We start from the raw sequence: 26,481 nt of genomic DNA on the forward strand, positions 1-26,481 counted from the left end.
AAATGGGGATGGTTGGAGGGGAAGGGGCAGGGTTGGGGGAAGGGGAGGGGAGGGGAGGGGAGAGGAAGGGCCAGGCCTCCCTTCCCCGCTCAGAGCCTCCATCCTGGCTTCTCTCCTCAGGGGGGACCTGCTGGCCGATCGGCCCAGGAAGCTCTTTGGGGGCCCCGAAGCCTCTGGATCTGGGGGGGAGGAAGGTGGGAGCCTGGATGGAGACCATGGGAGAGAAGCCGGAGAGGCTCTTCCTCCTGCGAGGCTCCTCTTCAGCCCAGACTCTCCTCCGCCCAGTGTGGGGAAAGGTCCCCCCGGCCTCCCTGAGAGGAAAGCGGCCCCAGCCGCCCCTGCCCCCCTCCCCTGGGCCTCTCCTGGGCCCCCGTCTCTGGCTCCCTCCCCTCTGGGCCCCTCCAGGCTCCAGGGAGACAAGGCAGAGACCCTCCGGGAGGAGAGGAGCCCCTTCCCAGGCCTCCGCCTGGCCTTCCACCCAGAGCCCCCCAGGACCTCCTAGCCAGGCCCTGAGAGGAGAACCTGGGATGGGGACCCTCCTCTCCCTTCAGATCAGCCCCCTCCCCAATTCTCCCTCCTGGGCAAAGGGGGACGTCTCCGCCTTCCTCATCCAGAGAAGAGACACAATCTGTCAATGATGGATCCCAATGAACCAGGGACTCAGGTGCCCCAAGAGCAGCTTCAAAGCACTCGGAGGCTTTTTAGGGAAGGGGGCTTCACCCCACAGCCTCAGAGATGGGAACGTCATAGGGGTCCCCCTTTTTAAAATCAGCCCCAATTTATGAAGTTTTGATAAAAAAGAAAATCCCAAAGAGGCCCCACTCTTCACCTTAGGCAGAATCCAAGGGGACTGATTGCTTCCTCAGCCTTAGAAGAAAGGCAGCACAAGAGTTAAGGGTCACCAATCTAGAGTGGCACCAAACTCCATACTTCTGGGTGACCTTCTCCAGCAGACTCTGGAGACAAGAGATCCGGTTGAAGGACAGCAGAGGTCAATTCCCTTGTTATTGGACTATCTTTCTCCAACATCACTTTCCTGACACGTCCTGACAGGAAGGACCACAACCACGACAGGAATTGACCCCAGGAGTGTAGTTGTGGCTTTTCACAAACAACTTTTGCTCCATCCTGTCCTCTGCACATGGAGCCCCGAAGAAGCTCAGGATCCCAAGAGGAGAAGTTGCTTCTCCCTGTAATTAATAATGATTATCTGGGCCTTGGAGATCTCCATACCTGTGATGGAGAGAGCAGATTGAAGCCATATGCAAAGGATCTTGTATCAGAAAAGGAGAATTTTGTCAAGCTCTGTGGGAACAAGTTTTGGGACAGGCAGGATCTGTGCTCTTGATTGTACCTTTTTCTCCTTTCCAGGTGAAGCTGAGTGTTTCTCTGTTTATATCAGGAAAGTCGCTGGCATTTCCATCATCTGAGAGTGCTTTGAATTCTCCCAACTGTTCCTGCTGTGGGTGTTAGAAACAGGAAGAGGATTAATAAAGCTCCATGAATTATGGACCTCCTGCTTCTGCTTCTGATGCTGCTGGTGTCCCATCCAGTCTCTGGGAAGCTTAGAATGAAATGCCCTCTGAGTTTGGAGCACCAGGATGGAAAACAACCATGGAGCTTTTACAGGCCAGGAGACTATCTCATTGGTGTAGTTGCAACTGAAACACTAATATCGCCTATAATGTTGCCTTTTGACAGTCCTCCTTCTATACCTTCTCATGCGTAAGTCATTCAGGGTGATGGAGTTGCATCCCCTCCATTTGCAGTTCTAAAACTCATTTTCTTCTCATTTCACTTACTTCTATATTATAGGACTTATCTAATTTCCTGAATGATTTTGATTTCCATAACTTACCTCTTATTTTATAGAAGAGACTCAAATCCAAAGATGGGGTTAAAAAACATGAAGGAAATCCAAATTATTTTCCTCTCCCTGTTCACTCCTGAATTCATCACTTGAATTCATTTTGTTTAAAGGAGGGACTGAAACAGTTGTAGTTGCCTTTGCCCAACCCTTTCCCAGATTATTATAACTGATTATTGGTTTTGCATCAATATTGGCTTAAGACTCAATAGGTTTATGGAGATAAAAATGAATAAATTCTTTTAAAAACTTACTTGTTTTACTGATGATGATAATAACATGAACATTTTTTTTTACAGTAAGGGTTCTTATGGTTTTTTCTACACCCTACGATTAATTTTCAACAATCAACTGGTCAACAAGAATTCTCAGCTCCTGCACAACCTCACACTGGGCTCCAACATCCATGACAACTATCTGAACACTTTACACACTTCAGATGCCTTGCTGGACATTCTCTCCACTGGAGAAGCCAATGTCCTCAACTACGGCTGTGGAAGGAAGGAGAACCTTCTGGTTCTTCTTGATATAGCTGACGGGGACATCTCCATCCAGGCGTCAACATTAGCAGCACGTTACAAAGTCCCACAGGTTTGTGTGTGTTTTTCTCTCTCTGGTAAAGTGAGGGGTGGGTGTTGGTGGGTGAGTGTCAGTTATGTTTTTTTCTCTTATGTTCTTGTTCAAATTTCTCCTAAAAGGCCTGAAAATGAATAAGGTCCCTGAACAGGATTTTCTCCCTGCTATTCAGCTATTCAAAAAACATCCCTAGTTGTGGATGAACTATTGGCATGTTCATTTTCACATAGAAATAACACCTGCAGCATGTGTGTGTGTGCATATGTATATGTTACAAGCCTGTTAGTTTAGTAGGTATTGTGGCTAAAATATTTGCCATGTTCCTCTTAAGTAAACTTGAGGTTGGGTAGAAGAAAAGTGCATTAATTGCAGCAGCAGCAGAAGAAGGTTTTAAATACAGGTAAAAGTTTTATAAAGTTGTATAATAATTAATCAATAAATTAATAATCTAACATTGACAAAAGATTTATTTTGAAATATCTAATTATGTGTCAGTTGGATAAACCAGGGTTTGCTGGCAAATGGTTAGTGCACCATTTGACCCAGAGAGCAGAGAAATATGATGGAGGAAATTGATTGCCCTTAAAATGGAGGTCAGCCTGTTGGCCCTGATCCAAGCCCTTGTTTGAGAGGGAGGTTGGGGCTCAATGGAGCCACGAGAAAAAGGATCGATACTTACCAAGGGGTAACACAGAAGAATGAATATTTGAACCCTTGTTTTTCAGTCTGGATATTAATGACTTACGAGGACTAAGGACGAATTCTCATGTATATGGCTAAAGTGCTAAAATATTTACTCATTTAGCATATGGCAAAGGTATAATTAGCCAGGAGTCTACAATGTTAGTACATAGTATTTGTTTCTCTGCCAAAGAGTGCGAGTCCATTCAGTTTGTGCCCATGAGCTTCTCCAGGGTTCACCACAGGGGGTGAACCAGCTCCACACCAGAAAGCCGAGAGGTGTCCTGTGGCATCATCTGGGCCTTCTCTCGCCACCGATGGTGCCTCACAGTTGGGTGTCACATCCGAGGAAGTCCAGCACTGGCAGGGGCCCAGCCATCTGCCCAAAACACAACACATTTTCTACTGAAGTGGTGTCTATTTATCTACTAGCGTTGTCACATGCTTTCGAACTTCCAGGTGGGCAGAAGTGATGGGAGCTCACCAGTGGTGGGTTCTAAATTTTTTTTACTACCGGTTCTGTGGGTGTGGCTTATTTTGTGGGCGTGGCTTGGTGTGGGGGGTAATGTGACTGGGTGGGCGTGACCAACTTTTTTTTTTTACTTTTAAAAGCATTTGCAGAAAAAAATGCTTTGAAAAGCCTCTGACGATCAGGCAACTCAGGTGGGATTGCCAGAGGCTTGTAAGGCATTTTTTTTTCTACCACCTCTTCAGCCAAAAAGGTTGTAGAAAAAAATGCTTTTAAAAGTAAAAAAAAAAAGCCTCTGATGAGGTGGGCGGGGTAAGCGAGTGGCGACCGGGCTGGGGACCGGTTCGGGGGCATGGACAGCCAATGTTATTATGGGTTCTCCAAACTGCTACAAATTTTTACTACCGGTTCTTGTGAACCGGTGCGAACCAGGAGCAACCCACCACTGGGGTTGCAACCCAACCCCCTCACCCCACCATGCAGTGACAGAACTTGAACTGTCGGAACAGAGACCATCTCCAGCATCTTTAAGCCACTGAGCCTCTTACTTGCTAAATACACGTTGGTTTAAACCAATGGTCACCAACTGGTGGTCCGCAAACCACTGTTGGTCCGTGAGAAAATGTTGGTGGTTCGCAGCACACCAGGGTGGAGGAGCTGCTCCGGGATGAGCAATGGCCAGTCCTGTGACTAGAGCTCCGGAATATGGGACTGGCCAGGCAGCTCATGGTGGGGCTGTAAATCTCCTTTATAGAGGGAGGTTCGTGCAACATGCAACTTCGCAGCGCAGCCCTCGCCGGCCGGAATGAGGTAATGGTGCAAGGGGGGAGGTGGTGCAGGCGGGATGAAGCAACGGGTGGCAGGAACCCCAGGCTGTTTCCTCCCCCTGCTGTAGCTTCCTCTCCGTTGAACCCACCAGTGGCTGTCCCTGCCCCTCGCCCTCCCTTCCCAGTCACTCCTCGCCTGGCCTGGCAAGGGAAGGGTGGGGGATGGAGAGTCACTCCATATTCCAGAGTGGGAGTGAAGCTTCGTCTCTTGCTGGAACTCGCGGCCGTTACTTTCGGCCCTTGTTGGTGCTCCGTGGACCTTGGTTTCTCGGGGAGACGCTTGACTTCCTCTCAGCCCCAAGACACTGGCTGGCCCATGAGATGAGAGAGGGAAAGAGAATCGGAGAATCAGAAAGAGAATCAGAATCAGAGAGAGAGAGAGAGAGAGAGAAAGAGACACAGAGAGAATAAGAGAGAGAATGAAAGAGAGAGAGAGAGAGAGAATGAGAAAGAGGGGAAGAGAGGGGGAGAGATAAAGAGAAAGAGTGGGGGGAGAGAGATGAGAGAGAAAGAGGGGGAAGAGAGATGAGAAAGAGTGGGAGAGGGGGGAGAGAGAAAGAGAGAGAATGAGAGAGAAAGAGAGGGGAGAGAGAATGAGAGTGAGAGAATGAGAGAGAGACAGAATGAAAGAGAGAATGAGAGAGGGAAAGAGAAAGAAAAAGAGACAGAGAATCAGAGAGAGAGAAAGAGAGAATGAAAGAAAAAGAGAAAGAGACAGAATGAAAGAGAGAAAGAAAGACAGATTCAGGGAATATGAGAGAGAATGAGAGAGAATGAGCGGGAGACAGAGAGGGGAGAGAGAGGGGGGAGAGAAAGCGAATGAGAGAGAAAGAGGTGGGGAAGAGAAAGAGAGGGGGAAGAGAGGAGAGAGAAAGAGTGGGAGAGAGAGAGAAAGAGAGAGGAGGGAGAGTGCTTGAAGGACCCATCACTGGGAGTCCAGGCGCTTCAGCAAGCGGTGCGCTGGATTCGTATTAGTGGTCCGCGGGATTTAAAATTATGAACTTGGTGGTCCCTGCAGTCCAAAAGGTTGGGGACCCCTGTTTTAAACTGATAATGCAATGCTATAACCCTGTGGGTTAGACTGTGCAGACTCGTGAAAAACCTGGCTCCTACTGACATAATTATTCTGTGATTATTGATAAATCAAAGCCAAACGTTTTGGTCTTTGGAAGACAAATGTAGCCAATACAGCAAGTAACCCCTTTCCTTACCCAGCGTCACTTTTCTCTGAGACTGAATCTTGTATCTGCCATCATCAAAGGAGCCCATTCACAGCAATGGCAGGATTGAATTTAAAATTTAAATGCTTAAACTTCAAAAGAAAATCATAGCTATCCAGCTTTCTCCCCAATTATTAGACGAGTATATAATGCCAAAATTACCCCCAGGCCCTTCTATTGAACTGAAGTTTGGGGCTTAATATCTACCTCTACTGAACAAGCCCAATCACAGCACCTGAGGAGTATTTTGGGGGTGGATAAAAGGTCTTCAGCTGCTGACAGAGCTGAATTTGGAATTTATACAATTTCCGCTTTGTCTAAAATCAGAAGAAATGCAGTCATGTGAAAAGGAAAGTATCAGAACAGCTGATAAAAACCATCTGGTCCTTAGCAGTTCTTAAAAGGAGGTAACTACAATCTCAGATGAACAACATATTACACCATGTGATCATTTCTTTCAGAAAAAGAAAGCCAAAATGGAGAAGCCATGTTTGAAAAACTAAATGCACCTTATGATACAATAGCTTGTAGAATCACCTTTAGCAGCAACAACTTGAAGTAATCATTTTCTGTGTGACTTTATCAGCCTCTGACATCATTGTGAGAGGAATTTTGGTTCCCTCTTCTTTACAACATGGCTTCAGTTCATTGAGGTTTGTGGGGGTTTGTTTCTGCCCAGCTCTCTTGAGGTCCCACCACCGCATTTCAATCGGGGTGGGCTCTGGCACTGACTGGGCCATTGCAACTCCTGAATCCTTTCCTTTTTCAGCCACTTGCTGGTCTGCTTGGGATCATCAGCAGTGGTGGGATTCAGCCAATTCGCACCACTTCGGGAGAACCGGTTGTTAACTTTCTGAGTAGTTCGGCAAACTGGTTGTTTTAAGAAATCATTAGGGAAGAGAACCGGTTGTTAAATTACTTGAATCCCACCACTAGTCATCAGCCTTTTGCATGACCCAAAGTCCTCCAAGCTTCAGCTATCAGACAGATGGTCTCACATTGGACTCCCTACTTTTAAGAACTGAAGACTAGATGCTTTTTACTGTGTCCTGATACATGAAACCAGAGAACTCACAGAGGGTCTCCTTCCTTTTCCACAGGACTGAATTTCTTAGTGTACAATTAAACCTCTGGAACCTGACAGAGTCCCCAAGTTCTCTGGGTTAGAAGAAGCAGAATTTCAAATAAAGCCCTCTAGGATGATGCAACTGACAAATTATATTAGCAACTGTGGTCTCCCTATTTATTTATTTATTTATTTATTAAATTTATATACCGCCCTATTCCTGAGGGACTCACGGTGGTGAACAGCGAACGATAAAAATACATGTAATACAAAACCATTAACCATTTATTGGTTAATAAAAAACCAATTAAAATATACTAAAAACTCTGGTCCTAGATAATTCAAGACATCCCAGTTTAAAATAAAATCGAAAGCAATATAAAGGGAAAGTTAGGCCAGGCCGGCCTGCTGAAACAATAATGTTTTGAGGGCACGGCGGAAAGTGCGCAGATCCGGAATCTTCTGTATCTCTGGGGGGAGCTCGTTCCAGATGGTGGGTGCCCCCACAGAAAAGGCTCTCCCCCTGGGGGCCGCCAGTCGACACTGTTTGGCTGACGGCACCCTGAGAAGCCCCTCTTTATGGGAGCGTACTGGGCGGTGAGAGGCTATTGGTGGCAGAAGGCGGTCTCGTAAGTACCCCGGTCCTAAGCCATGGAGCGCTCTAAAGGTGGTAACTAAGACCTTGAAGCGCACCCGGAAGACCACAGGGAGCCAGTGCAGCTCGTGCAGGAGGGGAGCCACATGGGAGCGCCATGCTGCTCCCATAACTACCTGCGCGGCCGCATTCTGGACCAGCTGGAGCCTCCGGTGCTCCTCAAGGGGAGCCCCATGTAGAGAGCATTACAGTAGTCCAGGCGTGAAGTGACGAGGGCATGAGTGACCGTATTTAACGAGTCCCGATCCAGAAAGGGATGCAACTGGCGAATCAGGCGAACCTGATAAAAAGACCTCCCAGCCACAGCCGTCAAGTGTTCTTCTAAAGACAGCCGTGAGTCCAAGAGGACGCCTAAGTTGCAAACCCTCTCCGTGGGGGGCAATGACTCATCCCCAATAGTCAGTGATGGCACCAACTGACTATATCAGGACGTCGGAAACCACAGCCACTCGGTCTTGGATGGGTTGAGCCTGAGTCTATTCCTCCCCATCCAGATCCGTACAGCCTCCAGGCACTGGGACATCACTTTAAGGGCATCATTGGGGTGGTCCGGGGTGGAGATGTATAGCTGAGTATCATCAGCATACTGATGATACTTCACCCCAAAACCACGGATGATCTCACCCAGCGGCTTCACATAAATGTTGAACAGAAGGGGTGAGAGAACCGACCCCTGTGGCACCCCACATACAAGGGGCCTCGGGGTCGACCTCTGCCCCCCCCTGTCAACACAGATTGTGACCGATCAGAGAGAAAGGAGGAGAACCACCGCAACACGGTGCCCCCCACCCCTAACTCTTCCAACCGGTGCAGCATGATACCATGGTCGATGGTATCAAAAGCTGCTGAGAGGTCTAATAGGACCAGGACAGAGGAGCAACCCCTGTCCCGGGCCCTCCAGAGATCATCTACCAATTTTTTGTATAACTAGAAAAAAGGCCCAAAAATAATCAAGGTGGGAAATAAATAAATAAACAAATATTGCTTCACCAAGCATCTGGAATATTGAATGTCAACTACATAAGAAAGAGAGAGATCAGAGTCTTGGACTGCACATTAGACAAACAACCTATTGGGAAACTTGTGTTAAAGCAACACATTTGCTGTGCAGTCAGAATTAAACATTTACATATATTATGGCCTTTTACTGGAACAAAACATTCATTTGACATCCGCATATGTGGATCTGGTTGTCCCAAAGGTGCTTTTTCCAAGAGACAAGTGGACTTTGTGGTTTTTCTTTGAAGACGTTTTGCTTTTCATCCAGAGCTGAAGAAGCTTCCTGGATGAGAAGAGAAACATCTTCAAAGAAAAACCACAAAGTCCAAAGCACCTCTGAGACAACCGTGACCTGGAGGACTGAGAATCTCCATATACATGTGGGTCAGTTTGCAATAAATTGTAGGAGTGATACAGAAATATAATTTGTTTTTTATTTATTCTTTTTTATTTAATTTGTTTCTTGTATTCCATTTTTATATACACTGTTGTAAACACTCTGTGCTTAATATTTTGTTTATTAATATGGCATAATTGCTAATCAACAATAATTTATTTAATAATTTATAATAGTTGAATTTATTAAAAAATAAAGTTTTGGACTTTATCTGACCCTCAATGTAACACATCTGTCTTCCATACTTTTTCAGATCAGTATTACCACTGTTTCAGAGGCTCTGAGTGATAAAAGCCAATTCCCCTTTTTCCACCAGTTTCTCCCCAAAGAAGGATTCCACTACCTAGCAATTCTCCACCTGCTCCTCCATTTCAGATGGACCCTGATTGGCCTCTTTGCTTCAGACACAGAAAATGGAGAGAATTTCATGAGGACTTTCACTCCTTTGCTTGTCAGGAGTGGAATTTGTGTTGTTATATCACAACTGTTCTCAAGAATTGGATATACAGCAGCCCTCAGGGAGGCCCTCTCTAAGTGGAGACAAGTCAACGTCTTTGTTCACTTCATAGAAAATGATTCCCTTTTGGACAGTCTCCGTTCTTTCCATGAAATATTTATGCATCTCCCAGGACCCATTGTAGGGAAAGTCTGGATCGATACAGGTTTGGGAAAATATGCATTGGAAGGGGACAGACGTCTCAAATACGTCCATAGTATTTGGAACTTTGGTTATCTTACAAAAGAAAGGCCAATGGTTGATGTCTTTGAACCCGATTTCTTTGTGGAAGAAAAGTTTCAAGATCTTTATTTCCGCTGTTCTCTTTCAAAGAACGTCTTTTCTGTCAAATCCCGCAGAAGATGCACCCAGAAAGCCCCACTGGAGACCCAGGAGAAAGAGAACAGAAGATGGATCTCAAATTATCACCTTTTCTACAGTATCATTCAGACTCTGGCCCAGGCCTTGAACTCTGCATATTCCTCCAGATGGAGGAGGGGAAGAAAGGAGGGTGAAGGGAGTTTGGGAGCTCTAAGGCTGCAGCCATGGCAGGTATGGGGTTCCGATATTGTGGAATATGAAGGTTGCTGGGGAAAATAAGGCCATATTGTTGAACAGGTGCGCCAGATAGGTCGAGAGCTTGCTAGTCCCCAGCCAATGGGGAAGCAAGACAGTGTTGAGTGATGGGAGGAGGGGCATTAAACCTCTTGCTTGCTTTGATCTGGGTCCACCTGGAGGATTTGCAGATGCTTTGATAAACTTTTGCTCCTTTTGGGTACCAGATTGCCTTCCTTGCTTTATTGCTGCTTTTCTATTTTTATCAATATGGATCCATTAGTCTTATATCCTTCAGAGAAGGAACCCAAAGGAGAAGGAGGGGAACCTTCTCAACCACATTGGGCTTCAGAAGGTCAACAGTTGGGCAAATCTTTGCTTGAGGTATAATCTTCTAAACAGCAGGCACCATGACAAATAAATTTTGGCTTTAAACACTGCTAATTTTAAAAGGATCTGTGCATTTTTAAATATGTTATTGTCTTTATGAATTTCTGATTAGCATAGTAGAATTTTGCTTGTCAGAAGTCGCAAAGGGAGATCAGGGGACCCTAAACCACTATAACGATCATGAGTGGATGCCAAGAATTCAGATTCTGATTACCTGGGGACCCTGGAGATGCTGCCATGATCCTGGGAAAAACCATCCTAAATCACCTTTTTCAGTGCCGTTGTAACTTTGTTGGGTCATTAAATGAACTGTTTCTTATAATCAACCTGATGTTTTCTAGGCGTTTATGAATAATCTCCTTTTTCCTATGATTCATTTTCTTTGTCACCTACTCTAGAATGTTTTCTATAACTTACCGATTGCATCAATTATATTTTGTTAATATATATTTTGCCAATATATGGTTGAACAATTTTGCTGAACCTTTGTTTTTTATTTATGAAGATAGCAGTAACACCTATTTTTCTAAATAAGTATTTTGATGTTAGACAACTGTAGAAAAAAGATTCAAATGTATAAAAGCTAAATGGGATGTTTTAAAAAAAGATTTCAGATTTTAAAATTACTGGATGTTCCCCTTCTAGTTCCATCCTTTCCTGAAGAAGAATGAGTTTTGCAATATATCTAGTAGGGAACTCTACTTGGATCAAAATGGAGATTTAACAGCAGATCTGGCAATCCTGAGCCATTTCATTCTTCCCATGGAGGATCCCATCGAACTTCGAATGGGGACTTTGGAAAGACAGAGACTTACTATCTACCAAGATGCTCTTTCAGAGCTAAAGTTCCTCAACAAGGTGGGAGAAAATTTAGTGTCTTTCCTCTTTTTTCCAAAGGTTTCGGACCCATTTCATGTGGACTAAGCCTAGTTTCCAGGGTCCATGACCTTCACTGGGAATTGAACATGGGGAGTAGAAACCTTATAGTTTTCTTTCTATAGACCACTTGGGAGCCTTCAGTACTATTGACCAAGGTGTTCTTCAGATGCTGTAATATTGAAGACTTTTCAGCCATGTCCAACCTGGGATGAGAAACCCTCAAGTGCTGGAGGTTGTGTTGTTAAGAGCCTCAGGTCTGCTTGTTCCTTGTCCTGAAAGAGGAAAGCTGAAGGGGATTCTGTTGAAGAGACCCTGAACTGAGGTTTGGACTGAATGAGATGAAATTGGATCATGGCTGGATGGAGCTCCTGGGGGTCCCATTGGGAGAGAAGCTTCCTCTTGTCCTGCTTAGGGAAAGGCCATTGGGAAATGGTTCCCTGAAAGGGCAGGTCCATGGTCTGTGATGTTTTTAAGTAGTCCAGACCTGGTCAAAGGTAGCCATATCTGTCTTTGCGGGGAGCAATTGGCCTTCTGCCCCTAGGAAGGAGGTCCAAGGCTTTCAGTTCACGTAAAATGAGAGTGACTAGTGAGAGAATCCCTTGTCCCAGAAACCTGAAACACAACTTTAGTTCAAGAAAAGGTCTTCCCGATTTCAGAAGTAAGGAGACAGATTGTGACAGGAAATGCTACTTAGATTTGGCCTTTGGCTCTTAAGCTCTTTTCTTCATTTGAAAATCCCTTGAATGCCCTTGTTTATCTTGAGTGTTAGCCACCTTCAGTCCCTCTGGGCAAAAAGGAGTCTCCAAATTTAACTAATATTAAATGTGGGTCTGTTTTTCCGTGCCAGTTGGAGTCTCCTAATTCCAGTTCTTCCAACACAAAGGACTTTTTCCTGGATAACTGGATGGGCCTCAGAAATATCTCCTTCTGACCCAGGACTCACACTCATGTCCCCTCTGTTGCAGCCAAAGATTTGCAACTTAATCTTTTTCAGGGACACCTTCTCATGATCTCCCCTCAATCTCACTACAGTTCTAGGAACTGTGCAGAAACCTTCAGTCTTAATAAAGGAGAATATTGGTAGCTCAGGATTGACATAAGGGCTCCTTGATATTCTCTGAGCTTGCTTGTTTTCTTCCAGGCATTTCATTACCCAACTAGGTAACATCATCAGCTATAATTTATGAGGAATTTTTGCTTTGTCTCTTAACGGGGAGACTGTTTGGAACTAGTGTCAAAGGGGAGCAGCTTTGCAAGGCTTTTTGTAGTGCAGATCCTATGGGTCAGAAGGTCCCTTTTTAATAACATCTTATTCTACTTAAATAAATCTAATAAAATAACAACTTATTAAATCTTTGACAACAAATGTATTCACAAATTTAATATGAGTAGATCATCATAACCATGGATAGATGAAGAGTGCAGGGATGCATTTTAATATAGCGATGAGGAGAAACCGATTTTTTCCCCCTTAATGCTTAAATCTTTTCTCAATTCCATCCCTCCGGACTTTATTAAGGAGAAAAGTCCTTTATTGCAATGTTAAATGTCAGAAGCAAAAGGGAGGAACTAAAGAAAGAACCTGCCAGGGTTACTGTCGTGCCCAGCCACAGCTTGACACGCATACCGAAGGGGGACAGGCATGACAACACGTCCCTCAAGTCTACGCTGTCGTTAAGCACTGAGTGCATTAGAGGTGGTGGCGGAATACCGATTGTGGTGGTGGTTATCGAGTCAGAATGCATGTAGATGAAATGAGATAAGACAGCTGGGGAAACGCGATGGAGAAAGCGGTAGAGAATGATGCGGCAGGAACCAGGAAGTGCTGCAACCCGCCGAAACCAGAACCAGCTGAGACGCGCTATCGGCAGGTGGGGCGTGGGCACGGCCGGCACGGACTGTTTAAACGGCGCTGAGAGGCAGTAGCTCTCAGCGCCGACTTTGCGTGGTTCATCCTCAGTTTGTTCTGACACCCGTTTGTAATGACACCTACAGACTGACTTCGTTTGGTGATTCAGCAAATTCCAGCATGAACGTGGAGTAGACGGCCGAGAGTTACATCTCCTAGACCTGTTTGGAAGGAGTCAGAGATTTCATATTCACCTAACTGAAGCCCAGAATCTAGTTGTCTAATGTCCATTTCTCCCCCCATTTTCTATGGATGGAGAGTCCTAACACATTTCCTTTGGCGTTCCTTTTCTTCTGCTCAGTCTCTGCCTCAGTCCAAATGTGTGGAAAGTTGTCATCCTGGATTTGTCAAGCGGGCTCGAGAAGGAGAGCCAGTTTGCTGCTATGACTGCGTTCCTTGTCCGGAGGGGACCTTCTCCACTCAGGAAGGTGGGTGACACCAGAGGAAAGGAAGGCTTGGTGGAAATGGATTTATCCAGAGCATTTTGATGAAAGTGCAAATTAAAGTATCCATTGAAACTCAACACTTTTTTCTTTATTCAAAATGCACCAGAAATCCTCCATTTTCATATATCTTGGGTATATAAGTATTAGAAAATTATATTATCATTTTTTTCCCGTGGAGTGATTAAACAACACATCTTGGAAAATGTTCCCTGAATCAGACGTTTTTCAAAAATGGTATTTCTTGAAATGCAAAAAAAAAAAAAAAAAACCCCAAAAAATCAGAATATTAAAGATATTGCTTTTTGACTTTCTCAGATATGGAAAAATGCACCAAGTGTCCAGATGATAAATATCCAAATGAGGACAGAGTCCAATGTATCCCCAAAGTCATAACCTTCCTGTCTTATGAAGAACTTCTGGGCATCATCCTGGTCTCTTTTGCCCTCCTCTTGTTCCTAACCACAGGCCTTGTTTTAGTCACCTTCATTCAATACAGAGAAACTCCCCTTGTCAAAGCCAACAACCGGGACCTCTCCTTCATTCTCCTGGTCTCCCTCCTGCTTTGCTTCTTGTCTCCTTCTCTCTTCATTGGTCAACCAAGGAAAGCCACCTGCCTTCTCCGACAAACAGTCTTCAGCATCATCTTCTCAGTGGCCGTTTCTTCTCTTTTGGCCAAAACCATCACGGTGGTGCTGGCTTTCCTGGCCACAAAACCAGGAAACCGAGTGAAGAGATGGTTGGGGAAGAGCTTGGCCAACTCCATCATCCTCTCTTCTTCTGCTGTCCAAATTATCATCTGCTCCATCTGGCTGGAAGATTCTCCCCCCTTCCCTGACTCTGACCTCCACTCCCAGCCTGGAGAGATCATCCTGCAGTGCAACGAAGGGGCCGTTGTCATGTTCTACGTCACCCTCAGCTACATGGGCTTCCTGGCTGCCATCTGCTTCACGGTGGCTTTCCTGGCCAGGAACCTGCCTGGGGCCTTCAACGAAGCCAAGCTGATCACCTTCAGCATGCTGGTCTTCTGCAGTGTCTGGGTGACTTTTGTGCCCACCTACCTGAGCACCAAAGGGAAATCCATGGTGGCTGTGCAGGTCTTCTCCATCCTGGCCTCCAGTGCTGGTCTGCTGGGCTGCATCTTCATCCCCAAGTGCTACATTATCCTTCTGAGGCCGGACCTGAACACAAAGGAGCATCTTACGGGCAGAATAAATATAAAAGCATGAGATACAACACCATTGTGATATTGGAAGACTTATTAAAGTTTCTTTTATTTGAAAGAAAATATTAATTCTTCCTACTTAGATAGTATGCAGGAATCCAAGAATATATGTCTATGTTTCTTTAATCTCCTTCCCTTTCAGCTCAATAAAGAGAACTCTGGGAAGGACATTCAGAGGAATTTGATATTCAGGAACAGCCAATGAACCTGATGCCTTATAAAAATAATTTGAGCAGGTTTGACAGAGCTGAAAAGTGTCTCTGTGTGAGAGAAAAGCCTGAGGAGGAAAAATGGCAAGATGGAAGCTGTGGGAAAGAAGCTCCAGTCATGTTGTGTGACAATCTCTGAGAGAAGCCATGAAATGATGTGAAGGTTTCACCTGCTCTCCGCTGGGGAGGCAGATCTGCGCAACTCTTAAATGGCTCCTTCTTGATGTCCTGATGAGACCTACTCTAGAGAAAGAGTGGATCACAACAGCCATCTGGGATTTCACTGGGGCTCACTTTGTCTGGCTCCCTATTTTTTCTTTCCTTATTCAAGAAATAAAAGAGAAATATCTAACAGTGTTCAGGTCCTTTAATGGTCCACTCTATCACTTGTACCTAAAGCCTTTTCTCTGCTCCTCTTCCAAGCTTCTCTTGTCTGTGAAGGGCTGGAGAAGATGGGGACCTGGAAAGGGGTGGAGAGAAAGGGGACCTGGAGACTCTCCCCAGGGGGAGGTTGAGGGGATCCTGTCTAAAGGCATCACAGACTGTGGCATGAGGGTTCAACGCTGCATCTTCATCCAGGTCCCGGAAGGGGGTGAGCAAGGATGGGAGCAGCTGGGTTTCTAGGAAGCTGTTCTGCTCTCCAACCACACAGATTGCTGATCAATTGGGAATCAAAGTTTATCTTTTAGAATGGCTCTTAATTGCCAATTGAATCCTTTGCAAATTCCATTTTCAGGAGACAAGAAAGCTCTGATGGGTCAGAAGGTCAGTCCAAGATTCACGATGAGCACAGAGAGGCTTCTGGTTCTCCCACAGGCAGAAGGCAGAGAGTTTGCCCAACACGCAACGGGTGTTTCCCCACAACTGAACTTTCCTCCATCACCCCAGACAGTGCTGGACACTCGGCCATCTCCCCATCTAGGACTCCCCAGTTCTGGTATCAGAATATCTGGGGTATCAGAACTGGGGAGTCCCAGATGGAGGGAAGTCTCAGTGCCCAACACTGTCTGGGGTGATGGAGGAAGGTTCAGTTGTGGGGAAACACCCATTGAGTGTTGGTCAAAGCAATAAGTCATTAATATGAGAACATTAATATGAGAATATTCATATGAGAAAATATTTCCAAGTTTCACTCCCCCAATCAAAAAGTACTAAGGCGGGACTGGAACTCAGGAGCCTCCTGGTGATTGGCCCAAAGTCGCCCAAGGAGTTTCCATGCCTAAGGGAGGACTAGAACTCAGAGCCAGCTGGCTTTCATGCCTAAAACAGGAGCGGGACTCCAAGTCCCCCCATGATTGACTCCAAGTCCCCCATTTGGCTTTTGTTGGAAGGTGGGATTAAAACTCCAGTGATTGGCACAAAGTTCCTCAGCGGCCTTTGACTCCCCTTATGGTCTCCGGGCACAACTGATGGCTTCCCACAGACGAAGCTGCTTTCTGCTGCTGCCCCCTGGCTCCGCTCCCGCCTGGTGCCCCTCGCCTACCCCGCTCCCTCGCCCCCCGCTCGCCCAGCGCCGCCTCCGACAGCCCTGCTCCCGCCTCCCTGGCCTTCCTCCCCGGGGCTGAGCGATGAGCCAGGAGTGGAGGAGCTTTGCCGCAGGGCTGGAGGGGGGGGCTTCCTGCGCTCCTTCCCCCCGGGCCACCTCGGGGCTTCGTCGGGGAGAGTGGCAGAGGAGCCGCAAGATCCGAGAGCGGGAGGGGCACCCCGGGTGGGCAAGCGGGATGCCTCTGTAGGTCTGAGCGGGACCTCTGAGGGTCTGCGGGGGGGGCAGAGGGCATCCGGCGAGGCGGCGGGGAACCAACTTTGGGGGGAGCGGATCGGCCACCTCCGGGCTCCTGGGATGGATTCCTCTCCCTGTGAGGTTGCAGCCGTCGGGCTGCTGCGTGGGGAGAAACGGCAGCTGGCTTCACCCCGGAGGAAGGCGAGGCGAAGGGCAGCGGCAGCAACGGCGCTGTTGTGTCTTGGGATCAGCTTGGCTGTGCTTCTGGGTTGCAACGGCCCCAGCCGGTGGTTCTCTGATTCTACCAATAGGTGGCCGGCTTTGTTGGTCAATTACTCCACCCAGTGGCCAGCCTGTAGCAGCAGCCTTAACAACATATATTCTTGGTCTGTTCCTGGTTAAGTAAGCTTGTTCTAGTCTTTTTCTACTTGCTTTTAACATGGAATAAAAGAGAGTTGAAGTCACTTGGAGTTGCCTGGCTCATTGGAACCCACTACATTTCACTGGCGACGAAGGTGGGATGCTGAAGGAAGTGGCTTCTTCAGCGTTGCACGGCATCGTAGCTCGGCACGAGACCACGCTGCACCGCCCTACGCATCCAGCAACTTAGAGCCGGCGGTTGCTCCAGGCTGAATGCCATGAGCTCATCAAGGGGCACTACGAGCACTTCCAGCAACACCGGTACGTCTGCCACCTTGCATGCAGGTGCCCTTGCCATCCCGTCCCCCCAGTTGGGGTTGGCTGGTGCGGCGGCATTGCTGGAGTTTGACATATGCCGCCCGGACACGTGGGAAATATGCCAAGTCCTTGAGTCCTTTTTCCGGTGCTATGGCATTACCGATGAGGGTGCACGACGAGACTGGTTCCTGAATTGCTGCGGAAATGACTTGTGTGGGCTGTGCACCCAAGGAAAGTGGATCAGCTCTCTTACTCTGACCTGGTGGGTGTTAACCAACGTTGTCAACCAAACCAACGTTGGTGTCTCGGCGGGTAGAGTTTTTTAATTGTAGGCGTTTGGTTGTCGAGCCAGCCACAACGTTTTAGCAGAGTTGCGTAAACTGGCTCGCTGGTGTGAATTTAATGACTTGAATGAGGCTTTATTTAACCAGTTTATATGTGGCCAGACGGACAAGAAGTTGTTGAGGAAATTTTGTTCAAAGAAAGATCTTAAGCCAGTTAAGATCTTTCAAAGAAAGATCTTAGCTGGTTCCGGGACGCTAAGTGTCGGCGATGTGGGAAGTTGGGACACATCGCCCGCGCATGTCGAGCCAAGGGGGGTCGAGAGGAGAGCAGGAGCCCGCGAGGGAGACAGACGGCTAACGTTGAGGTGGACGTGGCCTGGCCTCAGTATGATCTCTTGCAAGTATACAGCCTTAGCTCAGAAGCCCCGAGTTCCATCAGAGTAGTAGTTAACATTGAGAGCACATTGTGTCCCATGTTCCTGGACACGGGATCCCCCGTGTCCGTTATTTCGGCTAAAACACTCCAGAGTATCTGCCCCGGAAAGTTGTCCTCACTTGAAGCCCCCCCATTCAAGCTAAGAGACTTTCAGAAAAACCCCATAGCGTTGAAGGGGGTTGGAACATTCGAGGTTGGATTCAAGGGGGTCCGACAAAACCTTGAATTGTTTATAACGGAAGGGCCGTATACAAGCTTATTAGGCAGGAATTGGATGGGCCCTCTAGGCATCGAGGTAACCGGGGTGAACATGATTAGAACCGCAGACCCGGACTTGGTAAAGGTCTGCGCGGAGTTTTCGACCGTATTCAATGGCTCGTTGGGGTTATATAATGGCCCTCCAATCTCCCTTCAGTTGGACCCGGCCATTAGGCCCATCAAACTTAAGGCACGCCGGGTCCCCTTCGCTTTGAAGCCTAAGATCGACGCTGAGCTGGATCGGTTAGTCGCCCAAGGGGTCTTAGAAGCGGTTCCTCACGGGTCCTGGGAAACCCCAATCGTGACCCCAGTGAGGCCGGATGGGGTGGTCCGCCTCTGTGGGGATTATAAATGCACCCTCAACAAGGCATTGCCCAACCACGCCTATCCAGTTCCGGTCGTACAACACATCCTGGCCACGTTAGCAGGGGCTAAAGTCTTTGGCAAGCTTGACTTGGCCCAGGCATATCAACAGCTGCAGGTTGACAAGGCGACGGCCAACGCACAGACAATCGTTACACACAAGGTGCTTTTAGGGTGAAAAGACTACAATTCGGGGTTAGCTTCGCACCCAGGATCTTTCAGAACTTAATGGACTCACTTTTGAAAGGTTTGCCAGGAGTAACGCCCTTTTTCGATGACGTGCTAATCTCTGCCCCGACGTCGTCAGAATTCGTCGTTCGACTATGAGCTGTGTTGCAAAGGTTTCAGACGGCAGGGCTTAAAGTTAAACGGGAGAAATGCCTTTTGGGGGTAGAGCGAGTGGACTTTCTGGGGTTTACTGTAGACGCCAGTGGCATCCACCCGGCACTGGAGAAGGTATGGGCCATCTGCGACGCACCTGCCCCCATGAGTAAGGCAGAATTGCAAGCATTCCTCGGCTTTTTAAACTTTTATAATGCTTTTCTACCTCACAAGGCGGCGGTCGCGGAACCCCTTCATAGACTCCTGGACAAACAGGCCAAGTGGACTTAAGGCCCGCGGCAGGAAGCAGCGTTCTGGGCGGCTAAGAACTTATTGATTTCTAATGACGTGCTGGCCCATTTTGATGAGTCGCTCCCTGTGGTTTTAGCGTGTGATGTGTCTCCTTATGGGGTAGGGGCCATTTTGGGCCATGTGTTGCCGAACGGGAAGGAGGTTCCGGTGGCTTATTTTTCACAGACCCTCTCGGCAGCTGAATGGAACTATGCCCAAATAGATAAGGAGGGCCTTGCTATTGTAAAGGGGGTAAAAAAGTTCCATGATTTCCTTTACGGCAGGCCCTTTGCCATATTGACTGATCACAAGCCACTGTTGGGACTTTTTGCACCTGATTGCCAGATGCCACAGGTACTCTCACCCTGAGTTCTTAGGTGGTCAATATTTCTGGCTGGTTATCAGTACTTTCTGGTATATCGGAAGGGCAAAGCCATGGGGCATGCGGATGCGCTGAGTCGCCTTCCATTACCAGAGAGTGGGCCTGACCCCGCCTCGGCTCATGCCATAATGCTCCTGGAGGACCTCCCAGACGGGCCCCTCCATGCCAAGGACATTGCAAAATATTCATCTAGGGACCGAGTCATCTCCCGGGTCCTGGACTGGGTGGGGAGGGGGTGGCCGGAGGCCAAGCCGGGCCCAGAGTTTACGGCATATGTTGAGAAGCAAGGGGAGCTATCAGTGCACAAGGGGTGTTTGTTGTGGGGATGCAGGGTGGTGGTTCCACCCCCCGCTACGCAAACGGGTCATGGAAGCGCTGCATGAAGCACATCCTGGGGTGGTGCGTATGAAAGCCCTTGCCCGAAGGGTGTGGTGGCCTAAGATCGATAAAGAAATTGAGACGTGGGTTCGGGGTTGTGGGCCCTGTCAGGAATCACAGCCAGCTCCTCCCCGGGGCCCAGGGCAGACATGGGAGGACACCCGGAAACCATGGTCCCCTCTCTATGTAGATTTTGCTGGGCCAGTACGGAGACAAACGTTCCTCATAGTGGTGGATTCCCACTCGAAATGGTTAGAAGTTGTCCCCGTTTCCACCACGTCCACGGCCATTATGGTTAGAGCTTTGAGAAAGCTGTTTGCCACTTTTGGGCTGCCTGATACGCTTGTGTCAGACAATGGTACAGCTTTCACGTCAAGGGAGTTCTTAGAATTTACTCGGAATTACGGCATCCGACACATACGGTCGGCGCCGTTCCATCCTGCCACGAATGGTCAGGTCGAACGTATGGTGAATACGGCCAAGGAGGGGCTCAAGCGATTGGGGGATGGGGACTTACAACATCGTTTAGCCCAATTTTTAATTGCACAGCATACCACCCCCTACACAGCGATGGGTTATAGCCCTGCCGAGCTGCTTATGGGGTGTAGGCTCACCACCTTATTAGATAGGCTCCATCCTGACAGGGCACCACTCCTAAGGCCCAATATGGAGAAAAGGGGAGCACCTAGGGGGTTCTTCCCCGGGGACCCAATATATGTCCAGAACCATGGCATTGGCCTGGTTTGGATGCCTGGCCACGTGGTACGGATCAAGGGGCCCACCTCATACGAGGTTTCCACAGAGCGGGGGGCCATCTGGGGACGTCATATTGATCAGTTGAGGCGGAGGGTAATCCCTCCAGAGGAGGAGACGGAAGTGTTGGAGTATCCGTACCTCCCAGAGCCACAGCGGGAGCTTGACCCACCCGCCCGGAAGGGCTGGAGCGAGAACCGGCAGGGTTGGAGATCCCCACTAATTTGGAGTCTAGTCGATCTCAGCCGGAGATGGGGCCGGCGGATGTGATCGTGGAACCCCTAGTGGCCAAAACTCCAGCTATCACCGGGGAGGGGGCCGCCTCCCCAGAAAAGATCTTGCCACGCAGGTCGTGCCGAGAATGGCGGTTGCCCATACACCTCAAAGACTATGTCTGCGGGACTTCCGGTTTGCTGCTTGTCCCCGCTGGACACTCCTTCGGGATCGTCGAACCCACTGCCTGTAAGAGCCGCCTTTTTCAGCGGAATGGCGGCTCAAAAAAACTCCGTTTCCATTAGGAAACGGAGATAGAGCCGGCTGGGGTGGGTAGAGTCCTCTGCCTAATCCCAAAAGTTTTTTATTTACTTTTGGGAGGGAGCGGAAGAGACTCCCCGTATCCCCAGCTGATGCTCCGGGCTCTGGGAAATCTCTGCTACACGCAGAGCTAGGGGGCAAAAGCAAGCCTGTAAATCTGTCAAATAAATTAATTAAAGAAGATATGAGCTGGACCTCTGATCCTGAAGCGCAAGTATTCTTTTTATTTTATTTTGCCTAAGAAGTGAAGTGAAGGGAAAAAAGTTTTTTAAAATGGCGATTGCTGCTGCGGCTTGAAGAGAGGCTGAAAGGGAAACTCCTTCCGTTTTCAATTACAAAGCAGCGGAATAAATACTTTTGGCTGTAACTGAAGGCAAAACCTCACTCTCACTTCTGTTTTTTTTTCCTTTTTTTTTCCTTGGGGATCTGATATTGATCTTGGTTGGAAAAAAGTTTTTTTTTTCTCTTTTCCAGTAAATTTTGTCTGCGTGGAAAAAATGGCACTGAGACTTATAAAGCTAGACAAACAGGCAGTGGGGGGGGGGATTCCCCCATTAATAAATTACATCAACAAGTTTTAACTCTCCAGTCTCAGAAACCTGACTTTAATATAATAGAATTTCTTCTTGAGGAGATTGTAAGAAGGGATGAGATTGTGAATCAGCAACTTGAAAAATTTAAGTTGGAAATCAAAGAAATTGGTGAATTGGTGAAATCTAAGTTTGGCTTTTTGGATCGAAAGATTTTAAAAACAGCTAATGGCTTAGCAGACTTTGTGATTCAGTTGGATGCAAATACTAAATTATTAGAGTCTAAAATGAAAGAAACTGAGGAGAATTTGGATGACAAGATCCAAAAAATTAAAAAGGATTTGGCAAACACTCAGGATAATAGTTCAGAAGACAAACTTAAAATGGAGGCTGATCAAAAGACTGGTAATGAAGAAAATGTACAACAGAGGATTGAAAGAGAAGTTTTAATGATCCAACACAATTTTACAGAATATGCAATTAGACTGAGAGGTCTGCAGGAAAATGACAGAGATGATTTAAGGAAGATATCTTCTGAAATTCTGGCTGGGATTTTAAAGGTTCAACCTGATGAAGTGTTTTGCAGGATTGACAGAATTTATAGAATAAACTCCTGGTTGGTAAAACAAAGGCAATTGCCTAGAGATGTGGTGATTTATTTTACAGACAAAGAAATTAGAAATAATATTGTGCAGAATTCTTATAATTCTACTTTGCAATTTCGTGGAAGAAAGATTTGGATTTTTAAGGAACTCCCGCCCAAGATGTTAATGGAGAGGAAGAAATTTGGTTTTCTAGTGAATGAGTTAAAAAAAAGGAATATTCTATTTAGGTGGGACGTCCCAGTTGGTTTAATATTGAGACACCAAGGAGTAAGATACCAACTGAATACTGTCGAAAAAGCGGAAGAATTTTATCAAAAAATTTTAAAAATAAATTTAACATCTTTAGGCATAACACAGGACAAGCAAAAGGTGCTGGAAATAAAGGGAAAACATCAAATTACAGAGGCTGTGGTAGATAAACTGTCTTCGGACTCCCTGGATACCCCAGCTGGACTGTCTATAAATTTGAGAGCAGTGTCATCTGATTCTAATGTGATGAATTATCAAGTTACAGACAAGTGCGTAAATCAACCAGTTGATATACAAGTGATGGAAAAGACATATGTGATAATAAAACAAAACCAACAAGATCAATTTACAAAGCAGAATGACAACCAATCAGCTGATACACAACTTGTAGGAAGGAAATCTGGATGGAAATGCAACCCGCAAAAGAAAAAGAAAAGAAACAGATCTCGTAGAAATAGTAGTTTCTAAACCAAGCAACAGTGAAGCCAGGGATTTTAAAAAATAAATGAATATGTGAAAAGATATTGGAGGCGAATTATCGTTTAATACTATCTTGAGGAAAGCGGCAGATCTCTGCAATGCCGTGATTTTGGGATGTGGAAAGAGCCTTACATTGTTGGATTTGAACTATCTATTTTGGATTTCTTTTACCGATAAATATATTATAATTATTTTGAGTTACAAGGCAAGAGAGTCATGCTGGGGCATGCAGAAGATCTGGCTGTTACCCACTAAGATGATGGGAATTTATAATCCTGATGAAAACCACAATTACAACTATATGGAATATAATTATAATGTCACTCGGGTGGTTGTTTTTACTTTTATATATACATGAGGATATTCATTATTGATGGGGGCAGAAGATGACTGAAGATTTTGAATAAACTGTTGCACCAGGATGCTATGTTACCCTATTATGGATGACGGATTTAACAATCTAGTGGAAAGACATCAAAGAAGATACTAAATGAATTATAAATTTAAAGTTATTGTCTTTTCTCTTTTTATAAAATGGAATGTATATATAGACATATGTATATTTTAGCAGAGTGGGCAGTGGATTATATTTAGAATTGTAGTGTATGGTAATCTTGCAGGAAACTGGGTTGAAATAGGCTAGTTTAGTGATTGATTAGTTTAAGAAAAAGGATTTTTAAGTCATATATTTTGGGGAGTGGAAGAATTGGATAGAACTGAATAAATGTTAAATTTGGAGAAGGCTGCTTTGAAATGTTATATTAATATATATAAAAGATTAAAGGTTATGTTGTTGTAATAATAATAATATTTTATAAGTTTGGGGGAGGAGAAAAAGGGTAGATTATTGCGAAAAGCGGAGAAAAGCGGAGTTATAAGAATATTATGCTAAGGGTCAGTACTTTGAGGAGTGAGTAAGGGCATGGTAAAATATTATGTAATTAATTATGAATTAGCTTATTGTTGTGAAGAAGAAGTCACAGGGGGGATGGGTGGTGAGGGGGGGGTTAGGGAAGAAGGGGGGAAAGGGGGGAAAACTTGTATTTGAAAACTTTTTCAATAAAAAAAAAAGACTATGTCTGCGGGGCAATTCACACTTAAGAGGGGAGGAGTGTTGTGTCTTGGGATCGGCTTGGCTGTGCTTCTGGGTTGCAACAGCCCCAGCCGGTGGTTCTCTGATTCTACCAATAGGTGGCCGGGGTTTTAGGTCCAATCAGCTTTGTTGGTCAATTACTCCACCCAGTGGCCAGCCTGTAGCAGCAGCCTTAACAACATATATTCTTGGTCTGTTCCTGGTTAAGTAAGCTTGTTCTAGTCTTTTTCTACTTGCTTTTAACATGGAATAAAAGAGAGTTGAAGTCACTTGGAGTTGCCTGGCTCATTGGAACCCACTACATTTCAGGCGCAGAGTGGGAAGCCCTTGGAAGGGGGGAGGGCCTCGGGAGGGAAGCCAAGGTTTTCTGAGGGGGGTGGTTAAAGATGTCAATGTCCCCCTTTTTTTTACCTGCGTCCAGGTGAGCTTCCGAGAGGACCAGCATCACCTGGAGCTTTTCATCCGCTGCAGATTTGAGGTCTCTCAATTCTCCCCCTCCCCCCCTCCCCTCCCCCCCCTTAATCCCTTCCCTGGTCTTGATCCGACCCAGCGCTCCTAAGACAGCGGTCCTTCCCCCTGGCAGCTCCTGCTGAGAAGCGTTTGGAGAGTCAGCCGAACTCCCCCCTCCCCCCCCAGGACAGAAAAGCCTTCTTTCTTTCTTTCTTTCTTTCTTTCTTTCTTTCTTTCTTTCTTTCTTTCTTTCTTTCTTTCTTTCTTTCTTTCTTTCTTTCTTTCTTTCTTTCTTTCTTCCTTCCTTCCTTCCTTCCTTCCTTCCTTCCTTTCCCTTCCCTTCCCTTCCCTCTCTCTTTCTTTCTTTGCCTTTCAGAGCGGCTGTTGCGCTGAGGCCCATTAAGCTCCGTCCTTCTCCCCAAGCCAGGGAGACTGGGCACCTCCGGGTCCTCCGCCACCTCCCCTCCCTTTCCGATTTTATCTCCAGTGAGACAAAAGCTTCCCACAGCAGTGCCGCCACCCTGAAGCCCTTTTCCCCGCGGGATTCAGCCGCCTCCCCCCTGCCCCCCCCCCCGTTATTGAGCTACCCCCGCCCTGTTCGGAGGCGTTTGTGCTTTGATGGGGTCCCTAAAAGGAAGCCTCTTTCTCTGGGCGAGGGGCGGGGGGAGGGGAGGGAACGCGGGGGGGGCTGGAGGGGCGGCTAGGAGAGGAGGCTCCCCTGCAAGGAGCGGGGAGGGGGGTCGGCAGTGTGGGGCAAGGACCTCCGGGGGGGGGGGCTGATGCGTGGCTGGTGCGGCTTCTTCCTGCTTCCCCCTCCCCCCCCCGGCGCAAGGGGGCGGGGCGGGCGTGGGGGCTGCGTCTATGGGGGGGGGAGGCGGGAGGGGCAGGAGAAGGAGGCGCCGTTTTTGTGCGATCCTCCCCGCCTCCAGGCTGAGCCCAAGGACCGGGGCCTTGGCACGACCTCTGCGGCGTCTGGAGGGGAAGGAAACGGAGGCAGGAAGGGAAGGAGGGAGCCGGAGGGGCTGGGAAAAAGAAAGGAAAAAGGGGAAAAAGGAATGCCAATCATCCCTTCACCTGCCCTTCGCTTGCAATTCTTTTGTAACCGCAAATAACTGAATGTCAGCCTGACCTGCTCAGAGATCCCGTCAGTGAGAAGGTTTCCCTCTTCAGAAGAGATCCCGAGTCTCGGATTCCGGCCATTCCTTCATCTCCCCTCCCTCTTTCTCTCTCTCTCTCTTTCTCTCTCTTTCTTTCTCTCTCTCCCTCTCTCTCTCCCTCCCTCTTTCTCTCCGTCTCTCTCTCTCCCTCTCCCTCTTTCTCTCTCTCCCTCTCTTTCTCTCTTTCTTTCTCTCTCTCTCTCTTTCTCTCTCCCTCTTTCTCTCCCTCCCTCTCTCTCCCTCTCCCTCTCCCTCTCTCCCGTCTTTTCCTTCCACGGAGGTTCCCTCCCTGATCAGCTGCCCCGAAGTCTCTGGGGCTATTTGTGACGCCCTCTTATTCCGCAGCCCTTCCACAGCGGAGCAAAGCCCACCCAGCCAGCCCCAAAGCCCCGGGAGGCTGGAGGTCCCAGTGGCCGAGAAAGGGACCCAGAGGGGCCGCTTGGAGACGCTGGACCGGAGGAAGGAGGCGCTTCGAGGGCGGCGGCGCTGTCTGAATGGCCTCCCGAAGGGCCCCCCGCACCTCCAGCTCCGCCCGGCTGCTCGGCTGAAGTCCGGAGGGCGCTGGACCCGGAGCGTCTCCGGGGCTGAATCACTGGGCTAATGGGGAGGAAAGCGCCCCCTGTGGGAAGGAGGCAGAGAGGAGCTGGCAGACTTTG

The 26,481-nt window shown here is 47.4% G+C and overlaps 1 protein-coding gene across 2 annotated transcripts; it reads left to right on the forward strand.

The window, feature by feature from the left end:
• Positions 1 to 54: 54 nt before the first annotated feature.
• Positions 55 to 23,085, forward strand: LOC148111947 (vomeronasal type-2 receptor 26-like). Of its 2 annotated transcripts, XM_087879181.1 has the most exons (5): positions 55 to 1,725; positions 2,167 to 2,458; positions 9,011 to 9,805; positions 10,844 to 11,056; positions 22,743 to 23,085. In XM_087879181.1, exons 1-5 carry the CDS (start codon positions 1,508 to 1,510, stop codon positions 22,746 to 22,748), a joined length of 1,524 nt encoding a protein of 507 aa, XP_087735307.1. In that variant the 5' UTR covers positions 55 to 1,507; the 3' UTR covers positions 22,749 to 23,085. The 2 variants fall into 2 exon arrangements, with proteins under 2 accessions (XP_087735307.1, XP_087735306.1); XM_087879180.1 differs by lacking the exon at positions 22,743 to 23,085 and having other exon boundaries at positions 10,844 to 12,429.
• Positions 23,086 to 26,481: the final 3,396 nt, after the last annotated feature.

The sequence above is a fragment of the Pantherophis guttatus genome, chromosome 15, assembly GCF_059756535.1.
Source record: "Pantherophis guttatus breed Tessera chromosome 15, ASM5975653v1, whole genome shotgun sequence".
NCBI classification, from domain to species: Eukaryota; Metazoa; Chordata; class Lepidosauria; order Squamata; family Colubridae; genus Pantherophis; species Pantherophis guttatus.

Excerpts from the sequence above, each read along its gene's own strand:
- LOC148111947 (XM_087879180.1), top strand. The coding sequence starts at position 1,508 with ATGGACCTCCTGCTTCTGCTTCTGATGCTGCTGGTGTCCCATCCAGTC. Across the intron at positions 1,726-2,166 it reads CCTTCTATACCTTCTCATGC|TAAGGGTTCTTATGGTTTTT; the intron begins GTAAGTCATTCA and ends TTTTTTTTACAG. Across the intron at positions 9,806-10,843 it reads TAAGGCTGCAGCCATGGCAG|TTCCATCCTTTCCTGAAGAA; the intron begins GTATGGGGTTCC and ends TTCCCCTTCTAG.